This window comes from Callorhinus ursinus, unplaced genomic scaffold, assembly GCF_003265705.2.
Source record: "Callorhinus ursinus isolate GAN/ISIS: 27379988/994484 unplaced genomic scaffold, GSC_fseal_2.0 scaffold41, whole genome shotgun sequence".
Lineage (NCBI taxonomy): Eukaryota > Metazoa > Chordata > Mammalia > Carnivora > Otariidae > Callorhinus > Callorhinus ursinus.
Genome location: NW_027397103.1, coordinates 13327907 through 13345022, shown reverse-complemented (window position 1 = coordinate 13345022; position 17116 = coordinate 13327907). Strand labels below are relative to the sequence as shown.

General features: G+C 56.0%; 1 protein-coding gene across 4 annotated transcripts in view; it reads left to right on the top strand.

Moving 5' to 3' along the window:
* SCARB1 (scavenger receptor class B member 1) overlaps window positions 1–17116 on the top strand; it is a 72217-nt gene that overhangs the window by 16311 nt on the left and 38790 nt on the right. The window contains exon 1 of one of the 4 annotated variants that reach the window (XM_073881300.1): window positions 5774–5793. The exons of the other annotated variants lie outside the window; for them this stretch is intronic. Within the exon in view, the coding sequence (XP_073737401.1) occupies window positions 5791–5793 (3 nt within the window). The 5' untranslated portion in view covers window positions 5774–5790. Of the gene's footprint in view, window positions 1–5773; window positions 5794–17116 lie in introns of those variants that run through there. 4 annotated transcript variants of the gene reach the window in all.

The window sequence follows — 17116 nt, the reverse complement described above, 5'->3', positions numbered from 1 at the left end:
GCCTCCTCCAGACGCTTCACACAAGTGGGCTCTTATGGTCTGTGTCCTCTTGTGTCTGGCGGCTTCCCCTCGGCACCGTTTTCGAGGTCCATCCATCCGCCTTGTGGCAGGTGTCCGCTGTGGATAGAGCTGTGGAGAGCGCGGGTGTCCGCGTGCCTCTGCGGGCCTGTGCGCACACGTGCGTGTGCAAGAGCGGGGGCACACGTGGGCACACGCGTACGATCCCGCATCGCGCTGGGACTCTGCACCCGGAACAGAGGTTCTGGATCCAGGCAGGAGGCGCTGGCTCCCCGCTCCTGGCTCTGCCTCCCGCTTGCTGTGTGACCCGCGGCAAGTTCCTCCCGTCTCTGCGCTTTGTGAGGCTCCCGTAAACGGGGACAAACCGCGCTTTCCCCGCAGGCTCCCGGTGTCAGCGGGGTGCGGCCCCGTTGGGTCACCGTGGGGACGGCTCCCCCCGGCTCCGGGCTCAGGACTCCGGTCTCCTTTTCCGGAGTTGTGCACCGCTCCTCCAGGCCTGCCCGTGTCGCCGCTTGTCCGGCGGGCTCCGGGCCTCCTGCGCCGCCCCGATCTCTTCACGGGTCGTTCATTCCCTTTGTGCGGGTGCCGGTACCGTGGGCTCCGGCCTCCGCGCGCGGCAGACGTCCCGGCCCCCCACCTTCCAGTTTTCAGGGACTTCTGGGTCGTGGCCTGCCGGGGGAGCCTCCTCACTAACCATTCCTCCTGCATCCATGCCGGCGCCGGAGACCTTCAGGCCTTCTCGAGCCTCTCTGTTGGCGATGGGCGGGGTTTTGATGTGCGTTTCTGAGTTTTGAGACATTTTTCTTTTTTCTTTTTTTTTTTAAGATTTTATTTATTCATGAGAGACAGAGGAGGAGAGAGACAGAGGAGGAGAGAGAGAGAGGCAGAGGGAGAAGCAGGCTCCCATGGAGCAGGGAGCCCGATGCGGGGCTCGATCCCAGGACCCCGGGATCACGACCTGAGCCGAAGGCAGATGCTTAACCCTCTGAGCCACCCAGGCGCCCGAGACGTTTTTCTTTTGTATGTCAGTGGGGGTACAGGGTCCCAGGCTCAGAGAGTTTGAGGGGCCTGCTGGGGGTGTCACACAAAGTGGGGGTAGACCCCAGGCCTCGGGCTTGGTTTAATCAGAAGTCTCAGGCTCCTGATGGCGGAGGTCAGCTAAGCCTGGAGTGGCAGAGGACGTGAGGTTCTCCAGAGAAGGTTCGGAGCAGGAGGCCGGTTGTGTCCAGGACCGGGAGAGAATGTGGCTGACCCCCCGCCCCCTTCCTGCTGTGTCAGCTCGGGCGTCCCCGCCCGCTAATAACGGGGTGCAGCTGTGCACGCGTGCACTAATTCCCCAGGTCTCTGCTCTCACGCGGCTGTCCCCTGCGTGTGCCCCCGTGTCCTGCCCTCTTCTTATGTGGGCATCTGTCATTGGATTTAGGATTAACTCATCTCCAGATCCATAATTTGATTCCCTCTACAAAGATGCTGTTTCCAAATAGGGTCACCTTCCAAGGTTCCAGCTGGACAGGAATTCTGGGGGACACTATTCAACCCACCCCCACTTGGTGTGTGCCCGATCCTCAGACCTGCAGATTGCCGGGTTCAGATCCAGCTCCTAGTGCCTGGGTTCTCTGGGAACTCGGTTTTCTTCTGGGAGCCACCCTGGACCTGTGCAGTGGGGCTGGTTTCCTCGGCTCACACGGCCTCAGCTGGTCCTGTTTCTCATGACGGTGGGACTGGATGTGCTCGCAGGGCCAGCGCGTGCCCAGAAAGCTCCTGCTGACATCAGAAATGAGATAAAGAAAGAAAAACCAGGGCATGATTTTTAAAAATTGAAAGCATACAAGAAACTAGTACAAGCTCCGAAGAAGGCACAGCATGAAAAGTCACCGCTCCCTGTCGTGACGATGGGTCCCGGCTCCAGGGGGGCTGCCTGGTGACTTGGTTTACTAGTCCCTTCCTGAAAACAGTGTGTGTGTCCACAGGGATTGGTACATGCTTCCTTCCCAGGCACACACGGTGCATGCCCCGCGTGCCTTTCTCCGCCTTGGGTTTGGCACCTGGGGGTGGATCTTGGAGATCCCTGCTCTGGCACGTATGTCGCCTTGGAGGGGCCCCGCCGGAGGCCCTCCCTCCACCCTGTGGGCTTGGGAAACAGAACGTTGCGAAGGCAGAGCTGTGGTTCCCTAGTTCCTGCCAGAGCCTTGCGGACGTGACCCAGGAAGCCACAGGTTGGGATCCATGTTAGAAAAGGCTTCTTGCTGGAAACACCTGTGTGTCTTCCGGAGCTTTCTCGGGGAGCGTATTGGTTGCCTGGGACTGCCGTAGCAAACCGTCACAGACTCGGTGGTTCAAAAGCAATGGAAGTCCGCCCTGTCAGAGCTCTGGAGACCAGAAGTCTGAAGTCAAGGGGTTGGCAGGGCCGCGCTCCCCGCAGAGGCTCTGGGGAAGCCTTGCTCTTCTGGTGGCTCCAGGTGGCCCTTGGCTAGAGGCCACATCCCTCCGATCTTCGCCTTCCTTTCCACATGGCCCTTCTTTGAATCTCCTCTTCTGCTATAAGGACACCCGCCTTCGGATTTGGGGCCTACCCGCGTGATCCAGGATAATCTCATTTTAAGATCCTTAACTGGATCGGCAAAGACCTTTCTTCCGCGCAAGGTCACTTTAAGGTTCTAGGGAGACACGTCTTTCGGGGGGCCACCGTTCCTCTCCCTACAAGAAGGATGATGCTGACAACAGCAGTGAGCAATGACTGAGTGCTTGCTGTATGCCAGGCACCAAGCCGCACGGGGAACAGCTTATTAGATCCTCACAGTGCCCCCACAGTGCGATTGTGCATGTTTTTCAAGTGGAGGCACAGAGGTTCAGAGGGGTCAAGAGACTGCCAGAGGTCACACAGCTGGTGGCCGAAGGGCAGCCCGGACCAGCACCTGTGCTCTTCACTTTTGTTCCCAGGGATGTAGCCCAGATCTGGTTGGAGGGGTGTTTTGTGTGGCCCCACACAGCAATTAAAAAATTTATTTAAGTAAATGGGTAGCCAGCATTTAAAGATGGGCAGATTTATATGCAAATCTAGATTTCTAGGTGTTCATGACACAGTTCGTTGGGGTCTGTTCTTTGGTGAGCTGAGGTCTGCTCACCTCCGCAGGACGATGCTCTCCTGCTATGTGGCCGTGGGCAAGTAACACTTTTCCTGGCCTTGGCTTCCTCATCTGTAAAATGGGGACAGTCCTAGCCCTGGCCACGCAGCTGTTGCTGCGAGGGACACACAGGTTGGTAAATGGGGTGTGAGCAGGCCCCGCCTGGTGCGTATTCAGCTGTGTGTTGGCTGTGTCAGGCCGGCCCTGTCGCCATCAATTTCCAGTCTGTTTCTGGAGTAAATTCAGAGTTTTGTTCACAGAGACCGTCCAGGGTCCTGGGTGATGGAAGAGTTCCCAGGGGAAATCTGGGCCGTTGGGAGCCCCTGGGGGTTCTGAGGGCGCTGAAAGCCTTAAGCCCACCACAAGCATCCCGCCTCAGTTTACCCATCTGTCAGGTGAGGTGCTGTGAGCGTCCACATGGCCGAGGGCTGGGTGAGCATGGTGCTTTGGACGCTGCCTGCTCCTGGCGAGAGCCTGGGGATGGTGACGGTGGGGGCGGTGAGGCAGGCCGTGTCCTGGGCACCTGGAACAGGAGGGTGGCAGGCCAGTGTGGCCCAGGGAGGTGGCAAGGAGGGGCTGTAGCGGGGGCCAGGGGGGTGGGGAGGCCGTCCTTGGCGGGCAGCCTGGCCCTCACCATCCTCTCCCACAAGACGCAAGGACTGACGTCACTGACCTCCAGGCTCCCTTGTGGCAGGGAGGGGGTAAGTGTGGGGGAGCTGTCAGCAGTCATGGCGACCTGCGTCCTTGGTGGGGAGGGAAGGAAGGCCGGGCGCTGGGACAGAGTCCAGCTGAGGTTTGAGATATACTTCAACCCTGGGGGACGGTGTCGGGAGGGGCTTCTCGAACCCTCTTCATGGGTTTGGATGCACTAACAAGCAGCCTTGCATTTCTGCAGCATCTTTGACTTTTCGGGAGCGTTCACACCTGTGGTCTGGTGGACCTGCCGCGGGGGAGCCTGGGCGGGCTCCAGGAGACTGCAAGGTGGATAGAAGCAGCGCTAACAGGGGGCCCCCTCCTCCAGCCACGGGGGATGCTTTGCATTCATCATCATCTGCCTCCTTAGCCACTCCAAAGGGTTCGGGGGATTTCAGTCCCCGTGGATGGATGGGACGAGACGGGTGGAGAATCAGCTCTGTGCAGCCCTGCTGTGAACCAGCCGAGGGAGTGATGCAGACAGGGTGGGGGGGGGGAGAGCAAAAGGAGGCCACGTGCTGTGACAAGGAGGGGTGCTCATTCCCTTGGCATGTTTGCTGAGCACCTACTGTGTGCTGGGCCCTGAGCAGTGCGGGGGCTGCCGTGTAGACAGAGCTGACCGGGCTCCGCTCTCAGCTGCTGACATCGTAGCAGGAGGGACGGCCCGTGCACAAGCCAATCGAGATGCTCACGAACAGTGTCTGAAGGGAGCAAGGCGGGTGAGTTGACCCCAGGGTCTGGTGGGGTGGTTGGGCGGGCCTTTCCGAGGAGGAGTCAGGCATGGGAGCGGCTCGCCGGGCAGAGGGCACAGCACGTGCAAAGGCCTGGAGACAGGAAGTTGCTTACCAAGTGGTGGAGGAGGAAGCAGGCCAGTGGGGCTGCGGAGGGGGAGAGGCAGGCTGGGGCCTTGCAGGACGTGGTGAGGGGTTTAGATTTGGTATCAGTTTGTCGGGACGCCTTTGGATGCCAGGAATGGATTTGAGATTTCTTCTGCAGGGAGAGCCACTGGGTTGTGCCAATGGACTGTTCTTGGTGTGTGAGGGAAGGAAATCAAGGACAGCTCTCAGACTTCTGTTTGAGGCGTGTGAGGCTGTCTTCCAAGACAAAAAGACCAGGTAGGGGGGGTGATCAAGAACAGATGGACAGTGTGGCCTTAAATTTGGCCTTAAATTCCCGGTGGGACAACTCAGCAAAAGAAAAAAAAAAAAAAAAACAGGCCAAGGACTTAATAGAGATTTCTCCGGAAAAGATGCACAAATGAATGCAAATGAAAACCACGGCGATCCCGCCGCACACCCATCAGGATGGCTACTACCCAAAACTGGAAAAATCACCAGTGTGGGCAAGGGTGTGGAGAACCTGGAGCCCTTATGCAGTGTTGGTGGGGATGTGGCATGGTGCGGCTCCTGCGGAAAACCGGGCGCAGGTTCCTGGAAAACTTAAACACAAAATTACCATAGGACACAGCAATTTTCCTTCTGGCCATATGCCCCCAAAGAACTGAAAGCTGGGACACGAGCGGATCTGCACACCAGTATTCGTAGCTCTGGGGCCCCAGCAAGTCAGGGGTCCACGGACAGAGGAGCAGGGAAAGGGAGGCCCCTCCATCCACCGGAATGTGAATCAGCTTCGAGACAAGGCCGTTCTGCCCCCCGCAGCCCCGTGGAGGAGCTCAGAAGACATGGTGCTGAGTGAGGACAGCAGCCGGCCACGAGAGCACACACACCGCAGGATTCCACTCCCGCAAGACAGCCAGAGGAGTCCTGGTCACAGAGACAGGACGTGGGATGGGGGCGCCGGGGGCCGGGGGAGGGGGCCAGGGTGCTGGGGTTTCCTGGGGACAGAGCCTCCGTTTGGGCAGATGAGAAAGTTCTGGAGACGGATGGTGAGCCCGGTCGCACAACAACGTGAATTTGCTTAATGCCACCGAAGTGTGCGCGTAAAAACAGGGAAGATGGTAAATTTTGTGCTATTTAAAAAAAATCATGATGGGGTTTCACCTGAGGGGGCGTTGGGTTCGGCGCTGTGGTCAGATTACAACATGCTGAGCCTCTTGCAAAAGAGCGAGCCTTTGAAGGAGGCAGCCCTGAGCTCCTGATTCCTACCAGCTCAAACCACGGTTGCCCCATTTTATGAGGCCTTGGCAGGCTCCCCGGCGCATTCTTGAACGGGGGCCAAGACGAGCGAAAGAAGACTCATTTAGTAATAGTTCTGGTGGCTCGTTGACACTGAGGTGCCTCCCTCAGAGCGGGTCCCGGGTCCCTCCCGGCTCTCTGCACGGCCGCCGGGGCGGGAGGAGAGGACACCCTGCGGCCGAGCGGGGGGCCGGGGCGGCGAGTACAGGGGCCGGTGGACTTTGTCTGGAAAGGGACACTTCGTAAATATGTTGGGCTCCGCAGGCCAGACAGGTCCTGTGTCAGCCGCGGGAGTGCAGAGGGTACACCACTGGCAGGGTGAGGCTGTGTGCGTGACGGCGTTCTTCACGGGCCCTGAAATGTGATTTTTCTGGAATTTTCACGTGTCATGAAATAGTGTTCTTCCTCCCCCAACATTAAGAAATGTACAAGCAGGGGCACCTGGGGGGCTCTGTGGGTTGGGTGTCTGACTTCGGCTCGGGTCATGATCTCAGAGTCCTGGGATCGAGCCCCCCATTGGGCTCCCTGCTCAGCAGGGAGTCTGCTTCTCCTTCTGCCTCAGCCCCTCCCCCCGCTCATGCTCGCGCGCTCTCTCTCTCTCTCTCTCTCTCTCTCTCATGAATAAAAAATCGTAAAAAAAAAAAAAAAGAAGTAAAACCGTTGTTAGCTTCAGGGATGAATGGAAGCAGGCATCAGGACAGAATTGGCCTGGGGGCTGCATTTTGCTGGACCCTTCCTTGCTTGAAAACACCCCGCTTTGTTATTGGAGTGGAGTGAAGGAATCGAAGGGGTGCTTGTTCCCTGCCTGATGCGCGTGGAAAAGTGGGGCCCTAGGGTGGACTGTGCCTGCCAGAAAGAGTGTGGACGGGTGGACTGCCGGATTTCATCACGGCAGTGGAATTAGGGGGTCCAGGTGAGGCCCTGATTTGAGAGGTGGAGGGTAGGATTGGGCTTGATCCGCCTGGGGACAGGGGTCTCCCCACTCATCTGTGATCCTTACTCTGCCATACCTGTGGGGAGCCTGTCCTGAGACAGAAGGTAGGGTGGTTAGAGCACAGGATTTGGGGCCGACTGGGGTTCATGACCCTCTGCCTCTGCGGGGTTTGTACCCTTGGGCAAGTGAGTGGTTTAAATCTCATTGTGCCTTAGTTTCCTCATCTATAAAACAGAACAAATAATGGTACCTGCCTCACAGACTAATTGTCAGGATTAAATGAAAGAAAACATTGCTTCAGATGGGATGTTTTGGGCTACAAGCAACATAAAAACCTGCTTCCAGGTGGCTGGTACAATACAGATGTTTGTTATCATGCTTCGTAAGAGACTGGAGATGGTAGGTATTTCCAGATTTGTTCAGCAGTTCAATAATGTCAGGGCACTGGGTCAGTGTGTGGGTGCTTTCTTAGTCTTGTCCTCATGGTCTCATGATGGCTGCCACAGCGCCAGACATCACACTGTCCCATACATCATTCACAGCCACAGGGATGAAATTTAGGGCTTTCTACCCAATACTGGAAGCAAGTCAGGGTTCTCTTAGTTAAGGGATGGGATAGAGGTGGGCTTTGGGTGAGCAGCAACACACTGCATGTGTGCCAAACATTCAGCACGTGGCCTGGTGCCCAGAAAATGCTGGCCATCCCCATCGACATTAGCCTACTACGTATTGGGCGCGCAGGTTCTTCACAGCTGAACATACCCAGATCAAGAAACAGCAGTGCCCAGCATCCCCTGTGCTCCCCCCTAGTCACTACCTGCCCCAGGGGTAAGCACTACCCTGACTTTTTACAGCGTAGATTGGTTTCAGCAGGGTTTGTCCTTGATCAGCATGGCATCACACAGCGGGTACTCCCGCAGGCTGGCTACTTCCGCTCAACATTGGCTGTTCCTTCCCACAGTTGTGTGAGTATACCACCGTGTGCGTGCTGGTTCACCTTCTGGTCGTTTCCAGTTCGGGGCCCCCAGGAATAAAGCTCTAGGAACATTCGTGTGCACGTCTTTGTGTGGCCATGTGTTCTCATTTCTCTCGGGCAATACCCAGGAAGGGGATTAGCAGGATGTGGGGCGTGTGTGTGTGTTCTGCTTTGGTGGATATTGCCTGACAGCACTCCAACGTGGTTGTACTGGTTGACCGTCCTGCCAGTGGTATACGGGGGTCCGGGTGCACCCTAGCGCACGTCTGCAGATCCATTCATTGCCCCCGAGCTCCTCCGATGGCGTATCTGAGTCATGTCAGATCGACAGATCTGCTCTCTCACTTGGCGCTCGGCTCCCGTCTCATGGACTTTCCCCCCATAAGTAAGCGCCAGCTTGGAGCATCATAGGTGCTCAGGCAGGGTTGGAATGAGTGAAGGAGGGACTGCTGTGTTCTCCTCTCGAGTGGCTGGGATGCAGGGGCTGCGTGCAGACTCCGGCCCCTGTGAGGGCCGACAGGCGGCAGAGGTGACCGGGACAGCCTGGTGTGAAGGGACCGGGAGCCGTGGGGCCTGTGGTGGCCGAAGAGCAGGCCCGTCAGCCAGCTCGGTTCCTGAAGCCTGGGGCCGTGTGGCGATGCACATCTCCCCGGTTTTCAAAAGTTGCTGGAAATACGGCCTTTATCTTGCCATTTAAGAAATATTGTCAGGAGATTGAAATGTTTTGGAATACCGTGTGATCCCAAACTCTTCCACTGGCCGGATCTGGCCCATGGGTGGACAGTCGGCTTCAGGAAGGCGGGGGGTCCAGGCTAGGGGTTTTTGTTTTTGTTTTGGAGGGGAGGATGGTGGGAGAGGGCATTTAAGACATTTTGGGTGATTTTTAAAAACTTAGAAAACATTTCAGACATACGTAAACGTAGAACATGTCATGACTCCCATGTGCCCCTCACCTGCTTCCACAGACATCGAGTCGTGTGTCCTGAGATTTGTCTGTCCCCCCCCCAAACCGTTTCCCCTTTCCCGAGTTATTCTGAAGCATATGTTTGACACTGTTTCCTCTGTGTCCCTCACATGGTGGTTCTCTAACTTTATGCACCGGTGAGTCCCTGGGGGGGCTTGCTGACACACAGGTGGCTGGGCCCCACCCCCAGAGTCTGAGATGGGGCCAGAGAACCAGCATGTCTAACAGGTTTGCAGGGGATGCTGATGCTGCTGGTCCAGGGACCCCACTTGGAGAACCTCTGCTTGATCAGGTACAGAGTAAATGGTGACACAAAGCAGCAGAATCCGCCCCCACACCCCGACACTGCCATGATACTGTTAGCACCCCCAAACTGATTTGAGGTAGAGAGGTGAGGTTGCTCAGCTCCTTAGAAATCCCCTGGGCCATCCACCCCTTGCGCTTGGGTCCCTTTTGGGAAGTGAGGGACTGGGGCTCAGTGGTGGCCAGTCCCTGCCCAGCCATGAACTTCCTGGGTCCTCTAGGAACCCCATGTTGCTCTGACCTCCGCTCTTCCCCATCTGTTCCCCTGGGGAACCCGCTGGCTTTTTGAGGTGGGCTTTGGCGGGACCCTCCTGGTTCTGACGCCATCCCAGGACAGGGGAGGCTGGCCCTCCAGGGCTCCTCAACCCCCCTGATGTTCCTGGCTAGGGGTGTAGCTGGGTGAGCTCTTTTTGGGGTGTGCCTCAGTTGATGTTCTGACACCCTTGTGTCACTGTCAAGTGAGGCTGCCCTTGTGGTCGCTGAAGTCAGGAGGCAGTGGGGGGTCTGCAGCCGGAAGGCGCTTGTCATCCAGATTCCTTTGTGAGAACAAAGCCCCCCCCTGCCCCCAACTGCACAACTTGAAAGAAGCCGCCCAGAGTGCGTCCTGCCTTGGGTTTCTTTTAAGGCAGTTCAGGCTGCAAGTCAAGGAGGGGGTCCTACGGGGGGTGGGGGGTGGGGTGGCCCGGGCATGCTAGAGCATACGAGGCACGGGGCCTCACTTTGAGAAGACAGTGGGCCTCCCCTGGTGGGATCTGGTCCACCTTGTCTGGCCTGGGTCTTGCCTGCTGGCTGCAGACAAGAATGTTCCAGAAAGGAGGAGGCACCTGGGCGGCAAATGTCACTCTGCCCTGGTGCAGGGGTGTTGCCAGGTGTGGAGGGGGCTCCGGGGGAGGAAGCCCCACAGCTCTGAGTAGGTGTGGAAAGCAGGACATTGGTCCCCCAAAGATGTCTACGTCCTAATTCTGGAATCTGTGAACCCGTTCGCTCACGTGGCAAAGGGGACTGGGCCGATGCCATGAGATCACGAGTCTCGAGGCCGAAGGTGCTCCTGGGTTGTCTGGGTGGACATGAGACTTTCTCAGCCTTGTCCTCATGGTCTCATTATGGCTGCCACAGCACCAGACATCACACTGTCCCATACATCATTCAAAGCCAGAAGGAAGGAGGATACCCTGTTCAAGGGCCCTGTTCTTTTATTGTCACAAGGGTCCTTGGAAGAGGGAGGGAGGGACGTCAGAGAGGATGTGATGAGGGCAGGGTTTGGGGCGACAGGCCAGGAGCCAAGGGGCACGGTGGCTTCTGGAATCTGGAACAGGCAGGGAAGTGGATTCTCTCTGAGAGCCTCCAGAAGGAACCAGCCCTGCTGACCCTTTGATTTTAGCTCCATTTTGGGGTGAGACCCACTTTGGATATCCGACCTTCAAGTTGCAAGAGGCTAAATTTGTGATGTTGTAGACACGTAAGTTTTTGATAACTTGTTAGAGCAGCACCAGGAAATTGACCCAATGAGTTTGCTTCCACTGATGCCAGAGAAATAAAATGACAATGAATTCTGGTTTGGGTTTAAGCAAAATATTTAAATTTAAAATAATATTGTGGGTTTTAATATATTTACTTGTAAGCATTTCAGTATTTTTTTTTCAATGACTTTAGTGTTTGGGAAAAACATGTATGGGCACAGTTTTACTTTTGCTTCGAGCTCTGATGTGAGCTGGTGAGGCACTGACCCACAGCCTCGTGAGGGGGTCCGATTTGCAGTGGAATAACTTTCTATTTTAGAAGAGTTTTGGACGTATTGGAGAACTGGGGAGAGAATACGGAGTTTCCACGTCCCGCACACCCCGTTTTCCCCGCTCACGCCTGTCGTTAGGGTGGCCCGTTTGTTACGGTAAGTGGACGGGCAGTGACGCGTTGGTGTTAAGTACGGTCCGCACTCTGTGCGGCTTTCCTTAGTTTTTACTTAATACCCTTTTTCTGCTCCGGGAGTCCACCCAGGAGACCACGTCACATCTGGTCAAAGCGTCTCCTTAGGCTCCTCTGGGCTGTGATGGTTTCTCAGACTTTCCCTGGCTTTTGGTGACCTGAATAGTTCAGGGATTTTGTGGGATGTCCCTCTATTGGGATTTGTCTCTGTTTTTCTCAGGATTAGACTGGAGTTCTGGGTTTTTGGGAGGAAGACACAGAGGCGACGTGCGCCTCTCACCACATTATGTCAACATGGTGTCGCTGTCGGGGTAGGTCCTGTCTCTAGTCTCTTTTGCACAGATGAGAAACTGAGGCGCAGGAAGTTCTGTCGGGCTCCTGCTGGGAGGTGGCGAAGGGCGGGGTGAGGAGGAGGCAGGGAGGCAGGTGTGGCCGTCGGGCTGGGGCCTCTTTGCTTGTAGGGACGGCCCCACGCCTCTCCTCTCTCTCCTGGGTCGCCGGCAGCGTCCTCGCTGGCCTCCCAGAAATCAGATTTGGGAGGACACCAGCACCTTGCTGGGCTTCTGTGGGCTGAGGCTGTGTTTACCATCTTACAAGCGCTCACCTCCGCCTTACACATTTTTTTGCTTTAATTTTTTTCTTTTTAAAAATCAGAATTTAACATCCGTATGGGGAAGTACACAGTGTCGGGTGTAGACGTCAGTGAATTTTCATGTAGGTTGCCATGCTTGCCAAGCTCATCTGAATCACCTACAGAAGACTGTCCTCCACCCTCCCTGTCAGCGCCCACGCTGGCATACAGCTGCCCCCCCACCTCTGTCACCAGAGATCAGCTTTGCCTGCTGGCCGGATCATCGCGGGAATAGAGTCCTGCGGCATGTTCTCCTAGGTGTCCAGCTACTGTTGGTTGATTCTGTGCTTGGTTTGTCGTGTCATTGAGGGCATCCAGGGTCCACTCCTCTCCTCTGTTGGGTGGCATCCCTTTGTGTGAATGTCACCCCTGTTATCCTTTCCCTTGTCTGTGGACATGCGTGTTTCCAGTTTGGGGCTGCTGTGAGCACTCGTGGACACAGCACTTGTATGTGGATGGACATATCTTTTCATCTCTGTGGGGAAAACCCAGAAGTGGGCTTGCTCGCTCATGGGGTAAACGTCTGTTCCACTTTAGCAGATAATGTCAAACGTTTTCCAGTGACTGTACTACCTCTTAGACTTGCACAGTGCAGTGTGTGAGTGTTCTGGTTGCTCCATTCCGGCCGGCATTGCTGTTGCCAGTGTTTTTTGTGTTAGCTATTCAGGTGTAGGCTGGAGGATCTCACTGTGAGTTTTATGGACATTTCTCTGATGACTAGGCTGCCCGGGATGGGTGGGGTGGCTCCATTAGGTAGTCCTATCTTCCTGCTCCACCATCCTTTGTTTGTGGCTTCTGTTCTCAAGGCTGCCTCATGATCCAAAGCGGCTGCTCTAGCTCCATCCATCAGGACGGCAGTCCAGGCAGCAGGGCAGGGGGATTTGTCAACAAATATATAGGAATTCCTGGCGTCGATAATGCCAGGAAGACAAAACAGCGTGATGGATAGAATGTCACTGCGGAAGGGCTATCTTGGAAAGGATGGTCTTCTTTTCCTTTTCATTCACTGCTGTGTCCCCAGACTTAGAACAGAGCCTGACATGTAGTGGGAACTCAGTAAATATTGTTGAGGGGATGAAGAGTGTTCAGGGAAGGTCTCACTGAGAAGGTGGCTTTAGACTTAAGAAGTGAGGGGGTCACCCGTGAAGACGTGGGAGGGAAGATTGCCCCGGAGGAGCAAGCAGTCGGTGCAAAGGCCTTGTGGCAGAAGCTTGCCTGGTGGGCTCCAGGGCAGCGAGGCCAGTGTGGCTGGAGCAGTGTGAGCGAGGTGGTTGGTAAAGGGAGGAGTGATTGCAGTGGTTATAGGGAGCCTTGTAAATCACTGTCAGGGACTTGGATTTTATTCTGAGGTAAATAGGGAGCTATGGGAGGTGTTTGAGCAGGGGGATGACATGAGCTGACTCAACTTTGAAAAGTATAACTCTGTTCCTGGGGAGGGGGGGGAAGGGCAAGTGGGGTCCACTCAGACCAGGGGCCAGAGGAGAAGCAGGAGAACCAGTGATGAAGTTAGCGTGTAGGTCCAAGCAAGCAGTGCTGGGTGCGGCATGGTGTTGGAGAGAAGTGGACGGACTCCAGGCGTGTCTTGGAGAGAGAGCAGCCAAGACATGCTGATGGAAGGGTGTTGGGTGGGAGGGAAGTTGAGGAGTCAGGGATGGCTCAACTTCCTAACTGAGGAAACTCACCCCGTTGTCTTAGCAAACTATTCGGGTGTCCTATAAAAAGCTTTTCTTTTATTTGTCTTACCTTTAAAATCAAGAGGTTGGAACAGTCGTCAAGGGTGTGGTTGTTCCCAGGTTTCAGACTGACTCAGCCCACGCTGCGGTCCGCCCTGAGCTCACGGGCAGCCCAGGGCAGGGCGTGCTTCCGAGCCCGGGGATGCAGGAGGTAGGAAGTGCCTTGCTGGTCAATCTAGCACGGGCGGGGGCTGGTCCTGTCTCCGAACTGGGCCGTGTATGCCAAGTGGCCTCTTGGCTCCGCAGCTCGGAGGTGTGTTTCCTCGGGAGCCTGTTTCTTCTTATCACCAGGGGAGGGATTCGGTTTTGCAATTCAATGGCCAGGTCAAGTTAATGATTATTCTGTGAAGCTGTGTGGGGGAGCAGTGTGAGGATGCAGCGGGTGTGTGGGTACAGAACCCGCGGGCTGGTCTCTCCCTCGCCCTGTGACCTTGGGGAGACACTTGGCCTTTAAGCCTCGGTGTCTTTATCTGTTAAATGAGCCTTAGCAAATTCAGTGAGGTGAAGTAGGCAGAAGTGTGTTGTTACCTGAAGAGCATATACAGAGGTGGTTGATATGACTCGCCGGCTCCCCGCGTGTCCCCCAGCTTCTCAGGGGCAGAGGCCCCATGTTGTTCATCTTTGTGTCTTTAAATTCCTAGTGTCACATCTAGCACGGCGTGGGTGATTGTGCACAGGATGAGTGGGGTCCTGATTAGATCAGGCAGGCTTGTTTCAGAGAGTTCCGGAAGACTTCTTGGAGGAAGTGGCTCCTGGTAAGTGGGGTTTTGGATTTGGGTGTCAGGGGCATCCTGGGCACGGGGGCAAGGGCTGTGGGAGGCAGTGAGCTGAGCCTCCTTTCCAGAGTGGACTCGTGTGGGAGAACGAGGTGAGGCCTTGAATGCCAAGCACAGGAATTCATACTGGAAGGTGGGCGGGAGCCCAGTGATAATCACAGCTGCCTCATATTGAGCACCTACTGCATGCACTTGCTGTGCACTGACCCTAAATCTCATCCATGGCTCTGCCAAGTAGGGGCTGTGACTATTCCCGTTTTACAGACAAGAAAGCTGAGGCACCAAGATGTTTCTGGAGGCTTCAGAGCTAGGAAGGTGGAGGTGGGGTCCACTCGGGTTTGTCCACACTGGCGCCGCCTCAAAGAAGATCGTGCAGACCCCGAATGTGAGTGCTGTGTGTGATTTGAAATTTTCTAGGAGCCCCATTAAAAAAGAGCCACATAAAAAAAGGAGTAAGAACAGGTGAAATTAGTATTTACCCAGTACATCCAAAATATCCACTCAGCGTGTGATCAAAATAAAAACAATCATTGACGAGATAAATGTATTTTCTTTCTTTTTTTTTAAAAAGATTTTATTTATTCATTTCAGACACAGAGATACAGAGAGAGAGAGAGAGAGAGAGAGAGAGAGAGCATGAGCAGGGGGAGAGGCAGAGGGAGAGGGAGAAGCGGGCTCCACGCTGAGCCAGGAGCCCGATGCGGGGCTCGATCCCAGGACTCCGGGACCATGACCTGAGCCAAAGGCAGACGCTTAACCATCTGAGCCACCCAGGCACCCCTTCTTTTTTTTTTTTTTTTTAAAGATAGTATTTATTTATCTGAGAGAGAGCATGGGAGAGAGCCCGCTCAGGAGCAGGGGGGAGGGGTAGAGGGAGAAGCAGGCTTCCCGCTGAGCAGAGAGCCCGATGTGGGGCTCGATCCCAGGACCCCGGGATCACGACCTGAGCCGAAGGCAGACGCTTAACGACTGAGCCACCCAGGTGCCCTGATACATGTATATTCTTTCGCTTTTTATTTTTGGGACGAAGCTGGTCTGTAGCTTACAGCTGGGCCCATCTCCTCGGGACTGGCCGCATTTCGGATGCTCAGGAGCGGCACGTGGCTGGCGCCTGCTGGACTCGGTGGGAAGGTCCACCCCGACGCCCGGCGCGGCCCTCCCGGTGCACCACCAGCCCCTCCTGCGGATGGGGAATTTCTGGGTAACCAAGGGTGTGCGCCTTGGGAATTTCTATGCTGGGCTTCTTGAAATGGAGAAAAGCCCACGTGTGTGTTGGTTAAATGAAAAATAAGAGACCCCACTACTGAAGATGGCACATTCCTCTGGAATAACTGAAGTATTACATTAAAAAAATTTTTTTTTTTTTTCTTAACATGCCAGTTGCTTCTGGAGGCTGTGGCTTCTCCTTCAGCCTCAGTTGGAATGTTGCCTCCTCGGAGAGGCCCTCCTGGACTGCCCTGTTGGACATATGGACCCCATCCCCCTCCTTCTGGCTTTATTTTTTCCCAGTCTGCATCAGGGCGGGAAGTTCTGTCCTGCAAGGATCTGGTGCTGTTACCTCCACCCCGGCAGGGGCCTTGCTGGTTTCTTCTCTGGGGCATCCCCTGTGCTCAGGATGCTGCTGGGCCCCCAGCACGTGCCCAGTGAGTCTTTAGGGTGCCGGGGAATGGTTGGGGTACGTGGTGCATCTTTCCACGATTGTCCGGGAGCCCAGAGGTCGTCCTGATCTTTCTGCCTTGCCGCGAGCTGGAGGAACCTCGTGGGGTTCCGGCGGGTGTGCCGAGGAGCACTGAGGTGGGCCTGCACACTGCCGAATGCTTCCCTCTTCGCCCTGGCATCAGGGCAGTGCGGACGGGCCCTGTGAGCTTTGGGCCAGGATGCCAACCCGGCTGGGTGTGGGTTCAAGTGACACTCTGGTCGCTTAGCTTCACCTTGGCCTTAGCCCCTGTATTGGGCTCAGGAGTGTCCCCCTCCAAAAAGGTACGTCCCGAGTTCTAACTCCTGGTACCTGTGAATGTGACCTTATTTGAAAACAGGGTTTTTGCCGATGAAATTAAGGTAAGGAAACCCCCCTCACCCCAGCCCCAGGTGTGACTGTTAGAGCAGCCCCGGGGCAACTCGGAGGCCTCCCTGACAGCGAGGTGGGCCGGGTGAGGGTTCCTGAGTGTGGTTTTAGCAGAGGTCTCGGACTTCCTGGCTCTTGGGATCTGGCAAGAGATGCTTTTCTGATCTCTGAACTGAGGTCCCGTGTTTTTGCCACTGGGGGCCAAGGGACAATGAAGGCCCTGGGAGTCATGGGGCCCCCTCAGTCTCTGCCTGGTCCCGGGCTCACAGCTTATCCTGCATGCTTGAGGCCTGGCTGGAGGTCTGAATTCCCTGGAGGCACGTGAGTCTCCGGCCAATTCCTGCCTTCCCTGGGCCTCTTGTGAAGTTAAGGGTTGGCCCAGGATCCCCCCCACCCCCCAGCCCACCAGGCCTCTCTGTGAAGGGCAGGGCTGACCCAGGATGCCCCCCAGGCCTGTCTCTGAAGCTCAGGGCTGACCCAGGATCCACCCCTCTAGGCCTCTCTGTGAAGCACAGGGCTGACCCAGGATCCACCCCCCTAGGGCTCTGTGAAGGGCAGGGCTGACCCAGGATCCGCCCCCCTAAGCCTCTGTGAAGGGCAGGGCTGACCCAGGATCCGCCCCCCTAGGCCTCTGTGAAGGGCAGGGTTGGCCCAGGATCCGCCCCCCCAGGCCTCTTTGTGAAGGACAGGGCTGACCCAGGATCCGCCCCCCTAGGCCTCTGTGAAGGGCAGGGTTGGCCCAGGATCCGCCCCCCCAGGCCTCTTTGTGAAGGACAGGGCTGACCCAGGATCTGCCCCCCTAGGCCTCTGTGAAGGGCAGGGTTGGCCCAGGATCCGCCC